The sequence below is a fragment of the Cyrtonyx montezumae genome, unplaced genomic scaffold (genome assembly GCF_038088225.1).
Source record: "Cyrtonyx montezumae isolate F1298 unplaced genomic scaffold, pur_monq_1.0 scaffold_17, whole genome shotgun sequence".
NCBI lineage: Eukaryota > Metazoa > Chordata > Aves > Galliformes > Odontophoridae > Cyrtonyx > Cyrtonyx montezumae.
The window spans coordinates 13696178-13715358 of NW_027071903.1; the positions used below are offsets into that span (position 1 = coordinate 13696178).

The 19181-nt window shown below is 37.7% G+C and overlaps 1 protein-coding gene across 4 annotated transcripts in view; it reads right to left on the reverse strand.

The window, feature by feature from the left end:
• Positions 1–397: 397 nt before the first annotated feature.
• ESRP2 (epithelial splicing regulatory protein 2) overlaps positions 398–19181 on the reverse strand; it is a 42638-nt gene continuing 23854 nt past the window's right edge. Inside the window, exons 6-17 of one of the 4 annotated variants that reach the window (XM_065733299.1) lie at positions 19023–19121; positions 18849–18903; positions 17536–17643; positions 17226–17358; positions 17008–17050; positions 16256–16557; positions 14530–14751; positions 13448–13646; positions 12046–12238; positions 10880–11057; positions 3882–3993; positions 954–1028 (exon numbers count right to left, since the gene is read on the reverse strand). In XM_065733299.1, the coding sequence (XP_065589371.1) occupies positions 3904–3993; positions 10880–11057; positions 12046–12238; positions 13448–13646; positions 14530–14751; positions 16256–16557; positions 17008–17050; positions 17226–17358; positions 17536–17643; positions 18849–18903; positions 19023–19121 (1622 nt within the window). In that variant the 3' untranslated portion in view covers positions 954–1028; positions 3882–3903. Of the gene's footprint in view, positions 1029–3881; positions 3994–10879; positions 11058–12045; positions 12239–13447; positions 13647–14529; positions 14752–16255; positions 16558–17007; positions 17051–17225; positions 17359–17535; positions 17647–18848; positions 18904–19022; positions 19122–19181 lie in introns of all 4 variants that reach the window. The other 3 variants (XM_065733300.1, XM_065733298.1, XM_065733301.1) reach the window with 3 other exon arrangements.

Here is a 19181-nt window from a genome sequence, read left to right on the forward strand (position 1 = left end):
ATATACAAATAAAGTAGTTTAAAGATGTAAACAAACTGCATGCACATAAACTAGAGCAAAATCTTTAATACAGTATTTGAAAGCTATTATGCTTAAATAAAAAAATATAACTTATTAGTACTCAGGTTTATGTGCCATTTTTGTCCTGTAGAGATTAAAAAATTGGGGTTGGGGTGGGGAATTATGGTTGGGCAGGGAGGAGTTTTCTGTTTTTGCCACTGTTTTATTTTTTGCTTTAAATATTTGGCAGCAGTACACTGTAGGAAAGACAAATATGGCTTTTGCAGAACAGCATAACGAAAACGTGAGAAAGCACAACTGCACTCGGGGTCCAGCATCGTGGTATTTTCCAATCAAGAACAACAAAACAAACAAAAAAGATCAATAGGAGATATGCTTTGAACTGGGAATGCTACACATTCCAAAAGCCCTTTACAAAGACATTTCAATTCCACAAAAAACAGACACTTTGCCAAGTGTAAACTCTTCAAAACTAAACACAGAACAATATGAATGACTCAAGCTTCACTTTCACTTCAAATGCTACTGAACAGGTGATAGGTGTCTCCCACAGCTGTGACAGCTGAAGTGCTATTAAACTGTCTTCAGAATTAACAAGTTGCCAGTAAGGGGTTTGCTTATTTTCAAACAAGTACGTAAGAGATTAAGTAAATTAACTGCATACATTTTATCTTTGGCATACAATACACCCTTTTTCTAATTAAATACAGGACATGTACCACTCTACATTCCAACACAGCATGCTGAAAAGGCACATTTGCTGCTGCAAGGGTGGCAAGGGAAGACTCATTTTGTAAAAGGCACAGTGTTCAGCATGACATTCCTTCCCCATGCCCCAGAGTGTTTAGTTAGACCAGAAACAGTTCTACACAGCAGCCTCCCAGGAGCTGTCCGTTTTTCTCAGCCACTGCTTTCTTAGCTAGATCCAGGCTTGGGAAAGTTACCAGCGCGTCTCCACTGGGCTGGCCACTAAAGTTGTAAAGCATGAGGATGGAATCTGCGTGGAGCTGCAATGGCACAAGAAGACAAAAGGAAATGAGCTAGTAAAACCAGAGATGACATGTGGAAATGCAGTTTTTCATTCTCTGTATCAGATTCACTCCACTGCGGTAAAGAGATTCTGGATGCAAGAATGGGAAAGAAAGAAAAGGGACCAAAGGTTAACAGAAATCTGCTTTCAGCAGCAGCTCCTATTCTGCTGGTGTACTGATCAGAATGATGTAGATGTAATTCCATGCAGAGTTTCTGCTAGAGAAGTAATTCTGATTAAAGGTTGAGCAGAAAGACTTAGACGTTAATAAAGGGTTAATGGAGCAAGAAAGTGCATGCATTCAGAAAGTAGTTCTTGAGGTATGTGGACTACTGGCCAACTGACACAGGCTACAAAGGCACGAGAACAATTGCATGCAAAGTTTTTTAAAAGAGATAGGTGTATTGGAGTTCTGTGTTGGGAAGATCAGCTCATCTTAACCCAGGTTTACAGAGCAAGAAAGACTGCTCAGTAAAAGAAAGCTGAAGTACTGCACCAAACCTTACTAAATCAAAGAAACCTTTATAATCATTTTAAGGAAGCTAAGAGAAAGACAGGGTAGTAACAGATAGAACAGTAAATCAGACTAGTTATTTACTGTAGAGAGCACCTGCAATTCTTGATACAGAAGATAGTTTCAAAATGCTAAGTTTAAAGCAGACGTGTCTGCCTCCCCAGTGGTACCCAGCCATTTCTTACAGCACTGGAAACCCACACAGGTTAAGCTCAGAAGTCCCTTTTGTACAGTGGACAGAAATGAGTGAAATTTCAATGCCAAAAGATTGAAGGATTAAAAAAGCTCAGCATTCAAGATTAGTATGTTGCAGAAATCAGTGCCAAACAAAGCACACAAGCTATGCTGCATGGCCAACCATCTTAGGAGTACTCGCCTGACTCAAGTTACGTTCATGTGACAAATGCCCTCCTGAGCTTATGAAGGGTCAAAATAATGAAGTTGAACAGAATTCACATATACCTTGTTGTCTGAAATGAATACTAAACTTCTCAGTTATCACCATCAGAAGTTTCCAATCAGCTTTACATTCAAACATAGAAAAATAAAGCAACACATGCCAGAGCTTCACAAACCCAAACATTTGGCAGGCAATAAAAGTATTCTTAAGATAGAAGCAACAACATACTTTAGAAACTAAAAGCACGTATAAGGACAGTTAGCACAGCTTCACATCCATTTCATTTTATGAAGTTAGTCAAGAAATAGCATGCAGAAAGAAATTCAAAGACAAATAAAACATCATGTCTGAAGCCCAGTTCAGATTTAGAAATAAACTTGGTTTATTTCAGAATGACATTGTACTCAAAGACAGAAGTTCTATGCAATTTTGGTTGAGTCACAAATCTGAGCTAAGACCCTTTACTACTGATCCTTGTAACAGCAAGTCATTTTTTATTGGTCCTGTATGCAAGTTATATAATGCTGTTGAAAATCAGCTGAAAACATTCATGGAGCACAGTCAGAACGCTCAGCACAGAACACAGCTTTAAAAAGAAGTTTACTTTAAAAAGGAGTTTAAATAGCAGCCCTGATGCAACACTGTCAGGATCTGGAAATTAATTCTATATTAATAAGTAAGAGTGGTACTGAGTTTGTACAGAAGCCTAGCATTCTGCAAGCAGAGGTTAAAAAGGGTTAATAAACCCACAGTTTCTTTTTAAGACACTGAATATAACAGCTTTAGGTTCTTATTTATATAGAACCAAGCTTTCTTTACATACATATTTTTGAAATACAAAATAGATTCAAATCTGTATAAATCTTTTGTTATGTTGTTTTTTTTTTAATTGGAAGAGTGGTATCTATAATCTTTGAACTGCACAGAATTCATATTGAGCTACTCTACAAACTATTTTCTAATCAAAGACCATTTCAATCTGGCTTTTCAGAAAACCCGGGTAAAACAAGAGAGATAAACTGATTGTCCAAGTCTACATAAATATGAAAATACTCCAAGTAGTAACGAGTATTATTCTACACACCACCAGACCATGCAGCATGAACTCCATCTTCTCCTTAGCAGATCTAATAATAACATTAAAAAGAAGTCATTGGAAAACAACTGAGCAAACGGTGATGATATGAGAGTAGTTATACTAATAATGGGAGGGCATGAAGATACTGACATTAAGTAGTTAATTACCATTTTGTTGTACTGAAACTTCTGTTTACACCCTCCAAAAGGGGAAAGAAATCCCACAGTAACTAATCAGTAGCATTTTGAATGGAATACCATAGAAACTGGAAATGATTAATTGCACCTAGGTATCAGTGACATTTCTCTACAAAGTATATGGCAGTACTAAAAATTTGCCGTTAGTAAATGTAGTTAGTTGTATTAGAAAGCCACTACAGCAAAAAAGCTCTCCTAAAAACAAAAGAGTAGTGAGTAGTTCACATTTAATTAGCGAGATCAAGAGGGAGAGAAAGGATTCAGCGGTTTGCGAATTTTGTGCATACATTTTACAGTCACATCAAGATAAAAATCACCGTCTACCAGTATGTTAGGTACTGGACTGAAGGCTTCACATGGAAACAACCAATAATAAGCACATCTGGAAGGCTAACGCACCGCCTGAGCAAAACCAGGCAATCACACCACCTCCACCACAGCTACTCCACCAACTACAGACCACGATTCGCTTTTTTGCTTAGGTTAGTTGATTTTCTTAACAGGACAAAAGCAAAAAAGATTAAAGCAAAGATCCCAATGCAAGCTAAGAAGGGGGAAAGAAAACAAAAACTGCATCACGAAGCCCTGCGTTCACTTCCCATACACCACTGGAGATCCAGTTTCTTCCAGCCACATCTTACCTTCTTTGGGAGTTACAAAGAGTTACAAACAGACCCACTCTTTCGGTGCTTGTAACACACTCCTTGCTTGTTCGCTCAGCTGAATAAGGCCATTGTAGTCATCAGGTGCATACTACAGTACAAGTGTGACATACGATAATCAGCAAGAGAAGGAACAGTTCTGGTACAGCAAGCCACACAGACTATCATTTGCAATCATAATTAAGAGCACAAGCTACAACAACTGGCAGGAGACAATGAATTTGACAGATGCTATTTTTAAGCAAGATTGAAAAACAATGACCAACTGAATTTACTGGTTGTAGAAATGGAAGTAAAAGCATGTGGGGAATATTCTGAACTGTGTACTTGAGCTGCTCCTAATTAACAAAGAGAAACAGTTCAGACCATGAAGTATTCCTTTTCAACTTGTACTCATGAGACAGTAGCATTAGTCAACAAATCTCTTAAGTCTGCACAATCACGCTTCCAGTAAAGGCTCTCACTAGGACAGCTAAGCATCTTTCAGCATGCATCCTGGGATTGGAAGTGTACAGATCTCATTCAGATCTATACAGTCATGGAAATAATCTGCACGTCCTCTACTGTAGAATGCTAAACACTTCAGCTACACAAAAGACATGCACAGACTTCATCAATGCAGTCAAACAAAAATCATGTCCCAGCATCAATGTACTTTAAGTAGATTTTTTTGAAAACATTTATGCTACTGTAGCTTACTTCCATGCAGAAAAAGAAAAGCTACACAGTATAACTGCATCACTATAGATTTGTAGTAGAAAAATATTTTAAATAAAAACATTGACTGCACAGTAGTCACAACAATAAATAAAAGATAAAATCCCCACACACGTGGGTTTTGTCTAAGAAATATATGAGATCCTGAATCTGAACAGTTACTATGAACACCACTGGCAGGCCTGGCACAAACATGAAAAATGATCTTGGGAAATACGAAACATTGTTCTGCATCTCTCTCACTGTCTCTCCAAGCTGACGCATCCTGGAGAAGGACTGAGCATACTTGCATATGCTACAAACACTACTGGAGTGGTTCCTGTAATCCAGATGACACGTCTACCATAACTCAAGTTTATTCTATAACTTTGAATGGCAAGAAGAGTTCTCTATGTCCCCCAAAATGGTTTTGCATTAACATTTTTAGAAGACTGCCAAATGCACACAAAGTACATGTACTGCTTTCTTTGGTATTTCTATAATACAAGAAGTCTCCTGCCAGCTTAAGGAGGAAATATTATATTTGGGTGCACAGGACGCACTGTATTCATCCAAAATGAAGCTGGAGAAAAAAAAAACAAAACAAAATCAACCGCCACTGTATACACCTTCCACAGAGAACAAAAACCAATAGCCCAAAGAACATAAGAGAAAGCAGCCTCCCAGAATTTTTACTACTGCTTCTAGCCACCTCTTACATCTAGACCCATGCCATTAAGTGAAAGACAAATATAAGAAGTATTTTCCAGATAGTCTCTGCCAGGGCAACCAGAACGTGCAAATATTAGATTTATCAGTTCCCAGACCTGCCCTTGAAACGAATCTACAAAATGTAAGTTTACTCTTTGGAAAGAATGTCTCAAGATAGTACATACTTTAGATTATCAGCAGATGTACAGTACATAAAGGTCTACAGTTTCTAGTGAGGGAGAGTGTTCAAAACATAAGCAAGGAGGAAAATGTGAAAGCAGGAAAATTACCCTGCACAGAAACATTGAAGCTGTAGCTTAGGCCTAGCCATGGGCCTGGAAAAGAAAATGGAAATAAAAATACCTAATGATAGAATAAATGTTTTATCACAAGAAACAAAGGTGAGATAGCATTTAATAACAGGTAAATTATCCAATAGTAAATTCTTCAAACTTACAGATTACAACAAGTAGCACTGCAAACCAAGACAGGAAAAGGAGGGGGGGAAAACAAAAACACATGACTGAAATAGGAACTAAATCTTAAGTTGCCTGAGGAAAAACACAATCATGAATACTTCTGATACTGTCCACAATTTAGAAACCCAAACAAAATAAAAACAAACAACTCAGGACAAATATTGTAAAGTCCAGGGTGAACCTATAATCCCAGTGCTCAGAATGAAAATACTGTTCTGCTAGAGGGTCAAATTCTGCTTCCATTTAGATCTGAGAAATTCCACCCATGATTTAACCCCCTCATACGACCAGTTGTGAATTCACTTTGCTAGGTCCTAGTTGCGTGTTTCTGCCACAAATATTACTGAGACAATATGAAACGTTGTACTGTATTTTCAAATCCTACCTTTAACAGACAAATACTCCATATGAAATATTGCAATAGTTGTCCTTTAAATGCAATAAAAGGAAAAGCAGACCTCACTGTTCCTGTCTCCAGTATCCTCTCTATCATCTCAATCCCAACTTCTTTGCTTCTCTAAACTGAAATACAGCTTCTTTCCTCAGACTGCTGCCTTCTCACCTTCTGAGCTCGTGGCTCTTGGAGTGCTGCACTAAAGCTGATGTAAAGAGATCCCTTCCAGCCTAAATGATCCTGTGATTCAGAGGTTTACTGCTTACTATGTCAAGTACAGTATTAAATATAGTGGTCTACTGGAATAATGCAGTAGCATTATTTTATGAGCCATTTCTTAACCTGAGAAACACATCTCAGAGTTTTCCTTTATCCAATTTAATAAGATACGACGCTCTCACATGTCTGTGGAATAACAGGAGAGACCTGTTTCCCAGAATTACTGAAGGAGGACGCAGATGAATTTCAGAAACAGCATTCTCCCACAGAACCCACTCAGTGGGAACGGGGGATAAAAGCTGGCAGAAGGAATACGTACACATACGGAATAAAAAGTTCAGGGACACTAAGAGACAGTGTCAAGAGTAAACAATGCTTCCTGAAGAACATATTTCTTAATAGAGCCATTGAATTACCTTACAAGTATATCTACCCTTCTAGATATTGACATTTGAATTGGCAAAGACAGTTCAACTCACATAAATTAAATAACACTACAATATAAGTACTTTGTATTATGATAATCTTAATAATACAAAGTGACATAAGTATATTAAAAAAATAACAAACGCTAGCTCTTCTTAGATGACCAACAAATCTCTCTAGTATGATAGCATCTAAAACATAATAATAATAATAATAATAATGAGATATATTGGTTAACAAAAATACACTTTCTCCTTGCACATGCATGTTTTGATTCAACTTTTTTAATGGGGGGGGGTGGTGCTGGGAGGAGAAGTCTAAAACCAGTAAATCTTTAACATTACAAATCTGATTTTATGACTAGGTGACTGCAGCCTTTGGCAGAAGTATAATCAGATATACCCAAGATTGGCCACTAAAATTAATCAGTTACATCTTAAGAGTTTGTGTTCTTAAGATTGGAAGCACTGGCAAACACCTGAACGTTTTGCAGAACAGGTAGTGAAACAGGTTGCCCAAAACGACAGCTTGAAGAAGGCATCACTTTACTTTGTTGCATCAAACATGGGAGGCAATTGACAGAAACTGTAACCACTAATTTACTAGTCCTATTCTCACAGATGCTTTATGTACAAGGACCAAGTTTCAGAAGGAAGACAGATTTAGGAGTAAAGCAAAACAGAATACTATGATGAGATGCATGGGAGTAAACATGCAACATCTATGCTGTCAGCTAACAAAGTAACTGTAAGTGGGAATTCTCCATCACATCCTCTTATTGCCCTCCCTAGACAGAAGGTGCTGCGCCAAAAACTGTCATGCAGATGGTGGGGTATCCCTCTCGGACTATGAAGCATCAGATTTCAAAAGGAACCATTGGAAAGAGAGAATAGTTCCTTGTTCAAACATGCATTTCAGAGAAAAAAACAATCCTTAAGAAGTTGGTAACAATGAAGCCTGCTGTCCTGACACAACGGTAAAAGGTTGTTAATGTTCTTGGAATTTAGCCATCCATCTCTCCCCCTCCACCTTCTTATAACTGTTTTAAGTAAAACTCCCCACCTCAGCAAGACCTGAATTTTGGGTTTCTGAAGAGTTGGAGGATTAATACACAGCAAGATCTTTACAGCTGCAGATAAAATGCACCTAAGCCCACTACAGTTCTAAAGAACACACTGTCTACTTTTAATTCTAAACACTTTTTTTTGTTACCTTCTCCTCTCCAAACATCTTTTAGCTATACATCCAGCATATGACTGGAGTGAATCAGTGGCCCAGCTACAACACAGTACAACTAATAAATAAATAAATAAAACCAACAGCTAATCATGGAGAAACTACTAAATCAGAAAGTATTCATACTAGCTATTTCGAAGGTTACTATGCACTACAACACTATACAGAAAGGTGATGGGGAAAGCTACTACCGACAAGATCTAATATTAAAATTATTCACAAGTTTTCCAAGATTGCAAGCTGGAAGAAATTTCTGATGGTAAACTAACCATAAGAAGAAATCAAGCTAAATGGACTGCTCAACAAGAGAGTTGTGCTGATAAAATAAGTGAAAATGGAAGTAAGTGATGAAATGCTGACCTGCAGATGTTTGCTCTATTTACTATTAGAAGCATGTACTGATGTTGAGACCAGCTTGTTGAAGCCCATTATGCACAAAGTCTATCTTTTAAGAGGCAGGTCTGGTACAGAAGGTATTTTTCACTTAGACAGCAATGTGTACATACATGCAATATATGGAGCCCATGAAGACTGAAGGAAGGAAACGAGCATAAAGCAGGAACTAAAACTTAGAACTTGTTCCTTTCAGACAAGAACACACAAAGAAAAAAAAATCACCCCTCAATTTCAGCTGCTCCAATCTGTTTCCCAAGCCCATTGAATACCAACATCAATTAGTTACGCAGAGATTAAAACCACGCCCAGAACACTGATAATTATTAAGGGCTCACTTTATAAATGACCAGAAGCATCGAGCAAAGCATCCTTGGGCAGCAGCAGAAAGTGAAATAAATAACATGAGGAAGAAAGGAAGGAAGGAAAAAAAAAAGAAAAAATGAGTAATTCCTCCAGAGACACAACATTGTCCCAGTAAACCAAGTCACCACCTCTGTTTTCCCCTAAAGGAATGAGGGAGTATAAAACTAGCATTACCACATGTGGGATCCCAAGAACAAGTCAAAATAATTCCTTGGCTTCTTTAAGATATTGAACCCGAACTCAATTGGACAACATCTTCTAAAGAAATCAAAGAGGTGACCAGTTTAATAAAGTAACTGATGATGACAGGAGGCAGCAGCAGAAGAATATAAACAGCTCTTGCACTGTGGTAAAATTTCTACAAATTTCCAACATTTAATTGTGCAATCAAATCCTACAAACTACTCTCCAAATGCAGAAAAAAGGAAAAGGTCAAATGCAGTACCAAACCCAATGTCCAGTTTCACTGAATTGAAGATGTAGTGGATGATAGTGCTACTAGATATTGGAAGTCACTGATTTGTTCCATTCCCAGGATAGGTCCATGCCCTTTTTCAGCAGCACAATTACACTTCTAGCTGAATTTCAGTTTAGGAAATCAGAATGCCTCCACTTAAGGTTTTAATTCAACCACTGTGGGTCCATCAAAAAACTGAGTCAGACGAAAAAGAGTAAAGTATCAACAGATAAGAAATAAATTATGACTCTACTGGGGAGGAGGTGTAAGAAGGGAAGAGAGAAAGGGGTACAAACTCACAAATAAATTCATTTTAACTCTGAAAATGCTCTGTTGAAGAAAAATCCCTAAAATCCAACTAAGTTTAGGACATTCTTAACATGTCAAAAATGCAGCATACCTGTTAAAAATTGAGCCTCACATTTTTCCACCGAAAAGACAAGAATGCAAAACTATTTGTGAACATAAACGTAACATTTTAAAATACGCTTCAAGAGGCACGTACCTTCCAAATACCCAAAACTGAGAACATGTACATTTAGGCACCTGTTCACAGTCTACATGCATTACATAATAAATATCTGGTTTTACAAACTAAAGCCTATTATCCTTTAGGAAAGAAAAAAGTAACATGAAACATTCAGGCATGATGTAACTGTTGCTAAGCTAAACAAACAACAACAATTCAATCCAGCCTTTAACAATATCACTGTTAACCAATGTACTGAATTTTTTAAGACAAACTCATGCAAAAATTGCCTCCTTTCCACGAATACCACTCAGACAGTGGTTTGAAACACAGAAAGTCGATTCTAAGTCAGGGCTTCTGTGTAGTACCAAGAGGAACGATCTTGTATTTGCACAAATGCTGTTATCTAAAGAAGTTAAATACTCATTAGAATACACACCATGGTCAATCTTTGCTTTTAGTATGTGTGTGGTAACAAAACATGGACATATGTAGATAAAATATCCTCCAAGATGAAAGGAAGATGACATGGAAAGACTACTCCATAAATTCAAGTATGTACTGCTGAAAAAGAGTGTTTGCACGTGGTGCTTTTTTATTATTCATGTTCCTCGAGGAGGTAAGTTTCTATGTGCTTGCCCACTGATATTGTATGGAAGCACCAAATACCAACAGAAGTTACCTATAGCAGCATTTAGCATACTTGCTATCAATATATCCTGGGTCAGAGAACAGTTTTCTTCAGGCTGCAGTGTAATGCAGTTGCATGAAAAATGTTTCTGTCTATAAGCAAAATAAATAGCCCTTGCAAGAGAGTCTGACACCAGCCTCTCTCCTCTCCTCCAAGGTGTGGTGACTTGCATTGCAGCCTATTAACAAGAACTTTGCTCTCATCAGTCTTTAACACTCAAGTCCTTCATGTGAATACTAGATCATTGCTTTAAAATTCAGCTGTGCTTACTACATAAAAAAATAGAGCAAATTTTAATACTACACTATGGTCTGTCAATTAAATAGAAAATGCTGAAACCGTGTACTTGTTCCATTTCCAAAAGCACAGTCTTGCTCAGTTTGATCATTACTCAAAGATCTAAATAAAACATCAGGGAGGGAGACTGACTGCATACTAACCTGGTATCCCTGGAAGAAACTTAGAATTTCCTTCATTCCTGTGTTATATGGCAAACCCTGCATACGGACTAACGCTCCAGGCTGGGGTAGAAGTGGAGTGTGGGTGGCAGTGGCAGCAGCAGCTACAGCTCCTGGAGGAGCTGCAATATATCCCACCGTGGTAGGGGATACTGGAGGACTGAAAGAGAAAGGAGGCAAAACTTGTTATGAAAACAACTGATTTTAGTACCTGGAACTGGTAGAGACAAAACTGAAAGTTCAAATATGAGAATAAGGAGAAAAAAGATAAGAAGCAGCCTTGATATGGATTCTTTGTCAACTTTTCTAACTTCTCTTCAGCATTTGATGATTTGCAGAAGGGATGTAGAGGAAAATGTCCACCATTTGTTGTTGATGAGGTAGAAGAGCAGGTATTTCATGAGGGAGAAGAAAAATAGGAGCTGCAGATGACTTCAACTAAGATCATTAACAAAATCATGAAGAAAGCATGAGAGAAAAATCATAGACTGAAAAGCAAGGAAGGGCCAAAATCTGGTACTTTTAAGCTACACAAGAAGTGAGTAAAGTAGCACCTCCATTCAAGGCCTATGTAGCAAGTTACCACATACTCAGGTTATTAAGTGGCACAAGCCTAGGAAGCATCACTGCAGAAACTACTCCCACACAGACCCAACCACCAGATTTCAGGGAGCCATGCTGATAACATCTGTGAGGAAAGAAAGGTGAAGACCACTTGCTTTGCTTACAAATGTATTCTCTGGTCTCATTGATATAAGACTCTTTAATTAGTACATATCTATAATAAGCCTTTCAGTATGGAAAGAGCACTCTAAAGTACAACATCAAGCTAAGAGAGGAGGGGATAGGCACAGCTTCTCATTCAGCCAAGAAATCAAACTGCCTTGATGACATCACACCAATGCCAAAAGCACTGCTAAACATTAGACTAACGTTATTGTGAAGTTGAACCAGATCATATGGAGAAGGGTGAGCTTAATTAAGTCCACAGAATAGTTGAAATGGCTTCTGACCAACAATGCTGATCAACAAATTATTAGGATTAATCTACACAGGATGGACAAATTAAACAGCTATTTAAAGATAGCTACACGGTTGCCTATTCTACAGATAAAATGACAAGAAAAGCAGCTGATTCTAGGGCATACCTGGGATAGTAAGCTGTGTAGTTCATATAAAGCTGAGCAGCCTGAGCTGGGTAGTATGTAACAGCTGGAGGAGCAGCAGCCGAGGCCTGTGGAGTCCTGGCTGTTGGCAAGAGGGCTTGTGGTTGGTAAAGAGCTGCTTCTGCTGGGATCACAGCTGCTGTCTGAAAAGCAGCATAAGCTGGTGGAGAAAGACCTGAAAACAAACCAGGGCATGAGAACAAAATAAAAAGTCAGAATTCAGATCCCTGCTTTAGGAAAGGAATTGTTCATCCTAGTGAGATTAATAACATCTGGGCATGATTTATAAACCTTATGCAAAACACTGCTCTCTAGCCTCTCCGTAGCATGTTACCATGAATGAAAACTGTAACATTAGAAGTGAGCTTTTCCTAAGAGTTCACACCTCCAAGAGTTGAGCACCCCGTCCATATGTAAATGGTAAGAAGGGAACCTTAGAGTTATTCAAAGAAAGCATAAAGCCATGTGCATAGAGAAAGCAGGCGTGCACAGCTTTCTTCTTTCTAACAGAAGTTGTTCTCTTGTCCCACAGAGTACTATAATTAGCTATACATGGGCATCTGCAACTGTAGACCACAAGTCTCCATGTGTGAGACTACAGCAGCTTCAAAATCTATTTTTAGGATAAAACAAGTTTAAAAATTAAAATAACACCATGGAGATTGAGGGGAACAGGCAAAAAACAAACAAAAAAAACACTAGATCACATCTTCTGATGCACAAATACCTGACTTGCATGTTAGTACTAAGTTCAGTGCACAGTTTGTTTTTAAATAGTGTGTCTGACAACTTTTTACTATTCTTCAGAGACCAGTTGCCATCTGCTTTGTGATTTAGTAGTGAGACTGATTAGAATGGTACAGTGAATTTCCATCACAGCTCCATAATAAACTCACTGCAACTTAATAAAATTAAAGAAGAAAAATTAAAAAATCCATCCAACTAGCAGTGGACATTTTTCTTCAAAAATAAGCCCGGAGAGTAGCTTCTTAATGCTCAAGACAAAACAGCAAGAGCACTCATTGACAGCTAGAATACAGAATTTTTTTCCCTTTGTAAAAATCTCTCTAATTCCAAGTAGATTATATGACAGGCAAGTCTACTGCAGAGCTCAGAAGAACAGTACACCCATAAAAAGCAAAGTGTGCAACTACTTCACTGGCAAGGCCTTGCTGCCCTCTATGCACCACCGAAAATTCAATAAAAAATGCCTCCAATCAGTCCCATTATTGCCCAAAGGGAACAGTTCCAATCTCAGCATGTATACAGATGAATGATTATTGATCATGGTAAAACCCAAGTCAAAAGATGAAAGGCCACAAAGCTTCAGCACCTACCACATATCAGCCTTTAGCAGCAGAGAGCAGAAGAATTGCAGACTTACATGGTAACTTACATGGCGGTGGGGATAAGCCACTACGATTTAAAGTGCCACCCATTAAAACAAAGTTCATCTCCTCTCCTGAACACTGGAATACTTCCACGTAACGGTCCTTCATCATTTTTTTGTGACATTTTTGAGCCACTATAAAGGCTTTGTCAGCAGATTTCATTTGGATAAAAGCATCACCTGATGGTCGTCCCTTTAGAAAAGGAAAAACAACAAGTCTGTGCGTTATTTGAAGACTCAGAACACAAGTAATGCAAAAAGCATTAAGATGAAACATCTACTTATAGCCTATATTGTTCTTCTTCATCTAGTACTAATAAGTCAGTAATTACATTTAGAAGCAAAAGGGCAAGACTCTGGTATCCAGCACCCAATTAAGTTAAACCACCTCCTTCTGCAGAAAAGACAGAATCATGTGGTACAGAAGCTAGGTTCAGAGGTCTCTATTCCAAACCCTGATCAAAGCAGGCCTAACAGGCACATTACATCAGCTGCACATACTCTTCTCAATTTGGATTTTTAACATCCCCAGGAGATGAACATGCTGTATATCTCAATTATTTACATAAAAAAATAACATCTCAATGTTTCTGCGGTCAGTGGTGCTTAGTCTTGACATAAGAAGACAAGGAAAAAAATATCCTCATGTCCACACCAATACAATATATCCAAAACATAAGTTTAATAAGCAGCTTCTTTTAAACTGAGAAGTCTTTAACCACATCAGAAAAAAAGCCCAAAAACACCACTCAAATAACACAGCTACCACTGAGTACAGCAAAAGCCACTCCTATTTTGTGTATTTCCAGAACTTATCTGAAACACAATGGACTATTTCAAGGCAGCCTCCAAGACAAAGCTAGTATTAAGAAGTCCTGCCACAAGCATTGTCCTTCCCCTACCTTAAGCACACAGTTAAAGAAGGGAGGGAGAAATGTGGGAGAAGAAAAGACAGATAAATTGAAGTATTTTCTCGAAATCATAGGAGATCTAAGGCATAGCAAGTAACACATCAGCTACTGAGACTTTTAATCATCTACAATAACTGAAAAGCTGCTTTCATGCAATGCTCTTACCTGTTGATTAAGGACCATGTGAACTCCATGAGGCTTTATATCAGCTGTGGCATCTCCCATGAAGTCCAGGATATCATCAATGCCAGCAGTGTAAGGAAGGCCTCTCAGCCGGACACAGTCACGTATGCTACCCGTGGCAATTGTATATGGTGGGGGTATAACAGGGATGATGGGAGTTGGGAGGGTGGGAATAAGAGGCGTTGACATGTATCGATTAAGTACCTGTAAGGGAGGGGGGGAAAGAAAACAACAAAACCCACATTGATAGAGATCTACACAGCATCTAGTAAGCACAAATCAGTTCTCAAAACACTTATTCATACATTTAAATAAATCTATTTCCAACAGCAGAGAAAAAAAATCTTAAAATTTCTCTGGACAGCTTTCTGCTGGGCATTTTGAAGTTTATAACTCAGAAAGAAGACAAGATAAATTTGATATATTTAACCTGCTAGTCTCTAATAACAGACTTCAACAAGTTCATTATATTCAGAGATAACAGATCAATTTTGAACATCCCAAAAGGGAGCATTTGGAAACAACATTTTCACTAATAGATCAATGCTATCACCTACAGTTTTAACTTAGATTAGGGTAAATTAAAACCAGCCAATTTAAAAGAACTGAGACCTGAAATAAATAACAAGTAAAAAGTCTAGCTCTCACTCTCTCATAAAGCTAACAGGTTAATAAACAAACACCCTCATTTAACCAGAACAACCGTCAGGAAACATAAGGCTCCTGAAATAAAGGTAAGAGCTATAGGAGACCTTGATCTCAACATGTTACTGTCCCTTGACTCATTCCCACGTGACAATTCACTTTTGGGACCTATCTCTGAAAGACTGATTTAACAGTCATTATCAGAAATAAATACATTCCACACAAAGAGGCTCCGATAGAGAGATTACAAAGCTTTAGCTTTGTCAATAATGATTCAGCCTATGGAATTCCTCTCAACAGAAGTCTTTTTTCAAGACTCTATTCTCAGATCACATTTCAGGACAGAAACATGTTTAATATATATATATAAGCCAATGTTTTTACAAAGGGTAGATAAAATTTTAAAGTAGTTCTTTTTGGCATTATTAGCCTAGAAATATTCTGTCAGGCAGAAGAATTTAGTATGTGATTTCAGTACAAAGTTGGTGGTGCCAAATTCAATTGGTGTTTCACTAGTTTAAGAAGATGATAATAGGAACTAGTGAAAGGAAAATACTTTTTTCTTTTTTTTTTTTGGAAAACATCTCACTTCCCTTTGCCAGACAACAGATACATCCAGATAATTCTCAGTGTCCAACAAAACAATTGTAGCAAAAGCTATTTTAATCTGTGTAGTTTTGAATTTTGTGTTCAATCCTGTGCATGAGAAACAAGAGTTTAAAGGCAACACTGTAATGTTTCAAGAAGTGTTACTACAAGATGGTCAAACATGTACGTTTCTAGAATTATTTTTGAGATTTCAGTCCTTCTCTACATAAAAAAAATATAATCCAGTAATTTTTACTTTCTGAACTAAGAGATACAGCAGTAAAAAGCAAGAAAAATTTTGCAGTTTCCCTTGCCAATCAGTAAGCACATTTCCCTTCCTAGAACTTGATATCTTTAATTCATACACAAATAATGCACACAATATATCAGACTTGCACACACTGTAGATGACAGTGGAAGTACTGAAAGAAATCTTTAACCATTTATTTTTGAGTTTCACAGCAATAGTTACAACCTGCTGGACTTCTGCTGCTGTACTTCTGAAGAGTTCAATGTAACGCTTTCCAAGTATTTCTTTGTGCTTTTTAAGTGCATTCTGTGCATATTCTTCACAGGAAAATAACACAAATGCATCTCCTGTGGGCCTGCCATCTGGGTACTTGACAAAGAGAAGTCCTTCTTTCCCTCCTGTGACGGGGCACTCTGGTCCCAAGAATCCTAAAACATCCTCCTGAGTAGCAGTGAAAGGAAGGCCTCTCATCCGGATGATAACTTGATTCTCTTTAGATAAGAACTGTGCCACCTCGTTGGAGGTACCTAGTACAAAGATAGTAGCATATGGACAGCCAATTTCATAAGAGCAGAAATACATTAAAGGAGCAACACAGAGGTAAGTAGCTAGCAAGAAACCCACAGAAGCAGTAGTTATTCCCAGTAATCTATTTTGAAGTGGACCCTCTTACCCTTAAAGTCATGTGTATTTTAATGGAATTGGAATAAATAAGAGCTTCCTGTGATTACTACACAGATATTTCTGCTGCAAAGGCTCCTCTTCCTCTCAGCAAACTGAGCCTGCTAACATCACAGCCCAAACATTCACAGCTCAAACTCAACCAAATGAAAGCAAAATTTCACAGGGTCAAGAATTCTTAGAAAGCAGAACAGGAAAAGCTACTTCGGTAACTATTTGTGTCCTCGGCCAAGAAAAAAATCAGAACTACTATGATTCTATGAATGTGAATAACACTGAAGTTCGGAATCACTTACCTCCTGCAATTTTTAGGAATTCTTCCCCAGTTGCTTTGTAAACCTTGAAGAAAAAGAAAGCACACATGAAAATTATAGCATTCAACTCTTACATGTGCAAGACTGTGTATTTTGCTTACTTTGAGCAACTTAAGAGCACATCTTCTTCTCATTTGAAACCTTACTCTAAAATATTCAGATTGCTTTTCAAAGATTTATTTCAAGTTGACACTTTTTACCTCAATATATCTGCTACCCATGTGATGCTTATGCCGTTCCAGTGCCAGGTCTCTCTGTTCAGAATTGACAAATCGAACTAATGCTTCACCATTTCTTCTTCCTTGAGCATTCAGACAAAGGGCCACACCACCTCTGAAATGTAAAGCCAATAAAATAAGAAGTGAGATGTTGGACCTAATGCTGTTCAGTAACTTTCTCAGCTTCCACATGAGAAATATTAGGATTCACTCCTGAGAGGGTGTGTGCTAAATATTAAAAACACTTGATATTAAAGAGTGATTAAGGTGAAACAAATTCTTATCCTCTTACTTGGCAATATTGAGTCCTTTGAAAAATCGTGCAATATCTTGATCTGAAGACTGCCATGGCAAGCCTCTAGCACGTATTACTGTCTCACTATCCACTGTCTCTGATTTACTGCTGCACAGAAAGCAAAAAAAAAAAAGTAAAATTAAGCTTTCATCTAAGTTTCCCATTATCTTATCAAATTTCCATTTACAACTCATTTAACTTAAAAATCTAGAGTATATTTGTAGTTGAGATTCTTCAATTCTGCTCATTTCAGCAGGGAAGAAAGATAATCGGGTAACCCCTTCAGATACACAATGCCCATGAGGCACAGTTTTTCTGTCACACTCAGATCTTTAAGAACAATAAGAATATCTCAAAGCAATAAGGAACTTCAAAATTTATTTATTTAGAAGATCTAACAACCTCATGTAGATGATTACAAGGAAGTCCTAAACACGAGTTTATATTATTTATGTTTAATATGCTTAATCCTACAAGTCATGAAGTGTGTTTGAAAACAAAGTACTACTCTGTTTGTTGACTGCCTAAACCAAAATTCAACTTATATTAGGGGAAAAAAAAAAAGAAGGGAAAAAAAAAATCACAGAAAAATAGAGTGGTCTGTCTAGAAAACAAGCCCACAACAAGAAATCTGTATACAATAAAGATGCCTTCAAATTTGTAACTCAGATCAGGATAGGGTACAGAGAAATGCTTATTTTGATGAATCACTGAAGAGGCAGGACAGAAAAGCACCAGCAGTCAGGAAAGGAACATTTCTTCTAGTCAACAGCTTGTACTTCAACACACGAAGAACAAACTTTAGATATAAAAATATATCCAAGTACACTTTGACCAGACAAATAATTAACATTAAGGCTTTCACAAAAGTGTTAATTTATGCTTCTATCAGACAGAAAAATCATTCAAGCAGTCTCTTGAAATATTCTTTTTTCTCATTTGCTTCAGCTACAACCTCGTAGGTAATTCTTCAAAAGCATTACGTAGTTCAGCTCTGTATAGAGTGCACCAGCCACTGTTGACATAGGGGAAGTTCACAAATATTTTTTCACCATTGGTTAGGATAAGTCAACCTCACTCCCATTCAGAACACAAACTAGTTAACAAAGTGTTTCACCTGCTGTGACTTTTAAAGGCAGACAGCATTCAATACACCAGCTATGGTCTGTGCACCACATTGCTGAATACACAGTTACTTTTCTCAGGAGCCAACCTACTTCCATAGTGACAGTGGGGAAATATTTGCAAGCTTTCTTTGCTGTAGATGAGATTCAGCTTTGGCTGTAATGAACTGTGACAAGGGCACTTACCAAGGACCTGTTTCGTACTTGTATTTCACAGTTTCAGGGTCAGTAAATATGTGATCTGCAACAAAGCAGGAAGTTTAAACACAATCAGGGTCAGAGATTACTTAAGAATGACAGTTCCACTGTCCACGTACAGAGAAAGGAAAAATTTCAGCATTGTGTAAATAGATCACTTACCACAATTTTCAGAGAGCATGCTGAAAATGATAGCCACCATTGTTTTTACTTGCCACACACCAAAGTCTTCCTCCGTTTCATCTGTCCCTAAGCCTAGATCTGAACAGGCAATTATAGAAAATAACAGATTTAAACAAATAGCTGTAAACAAACCATAGG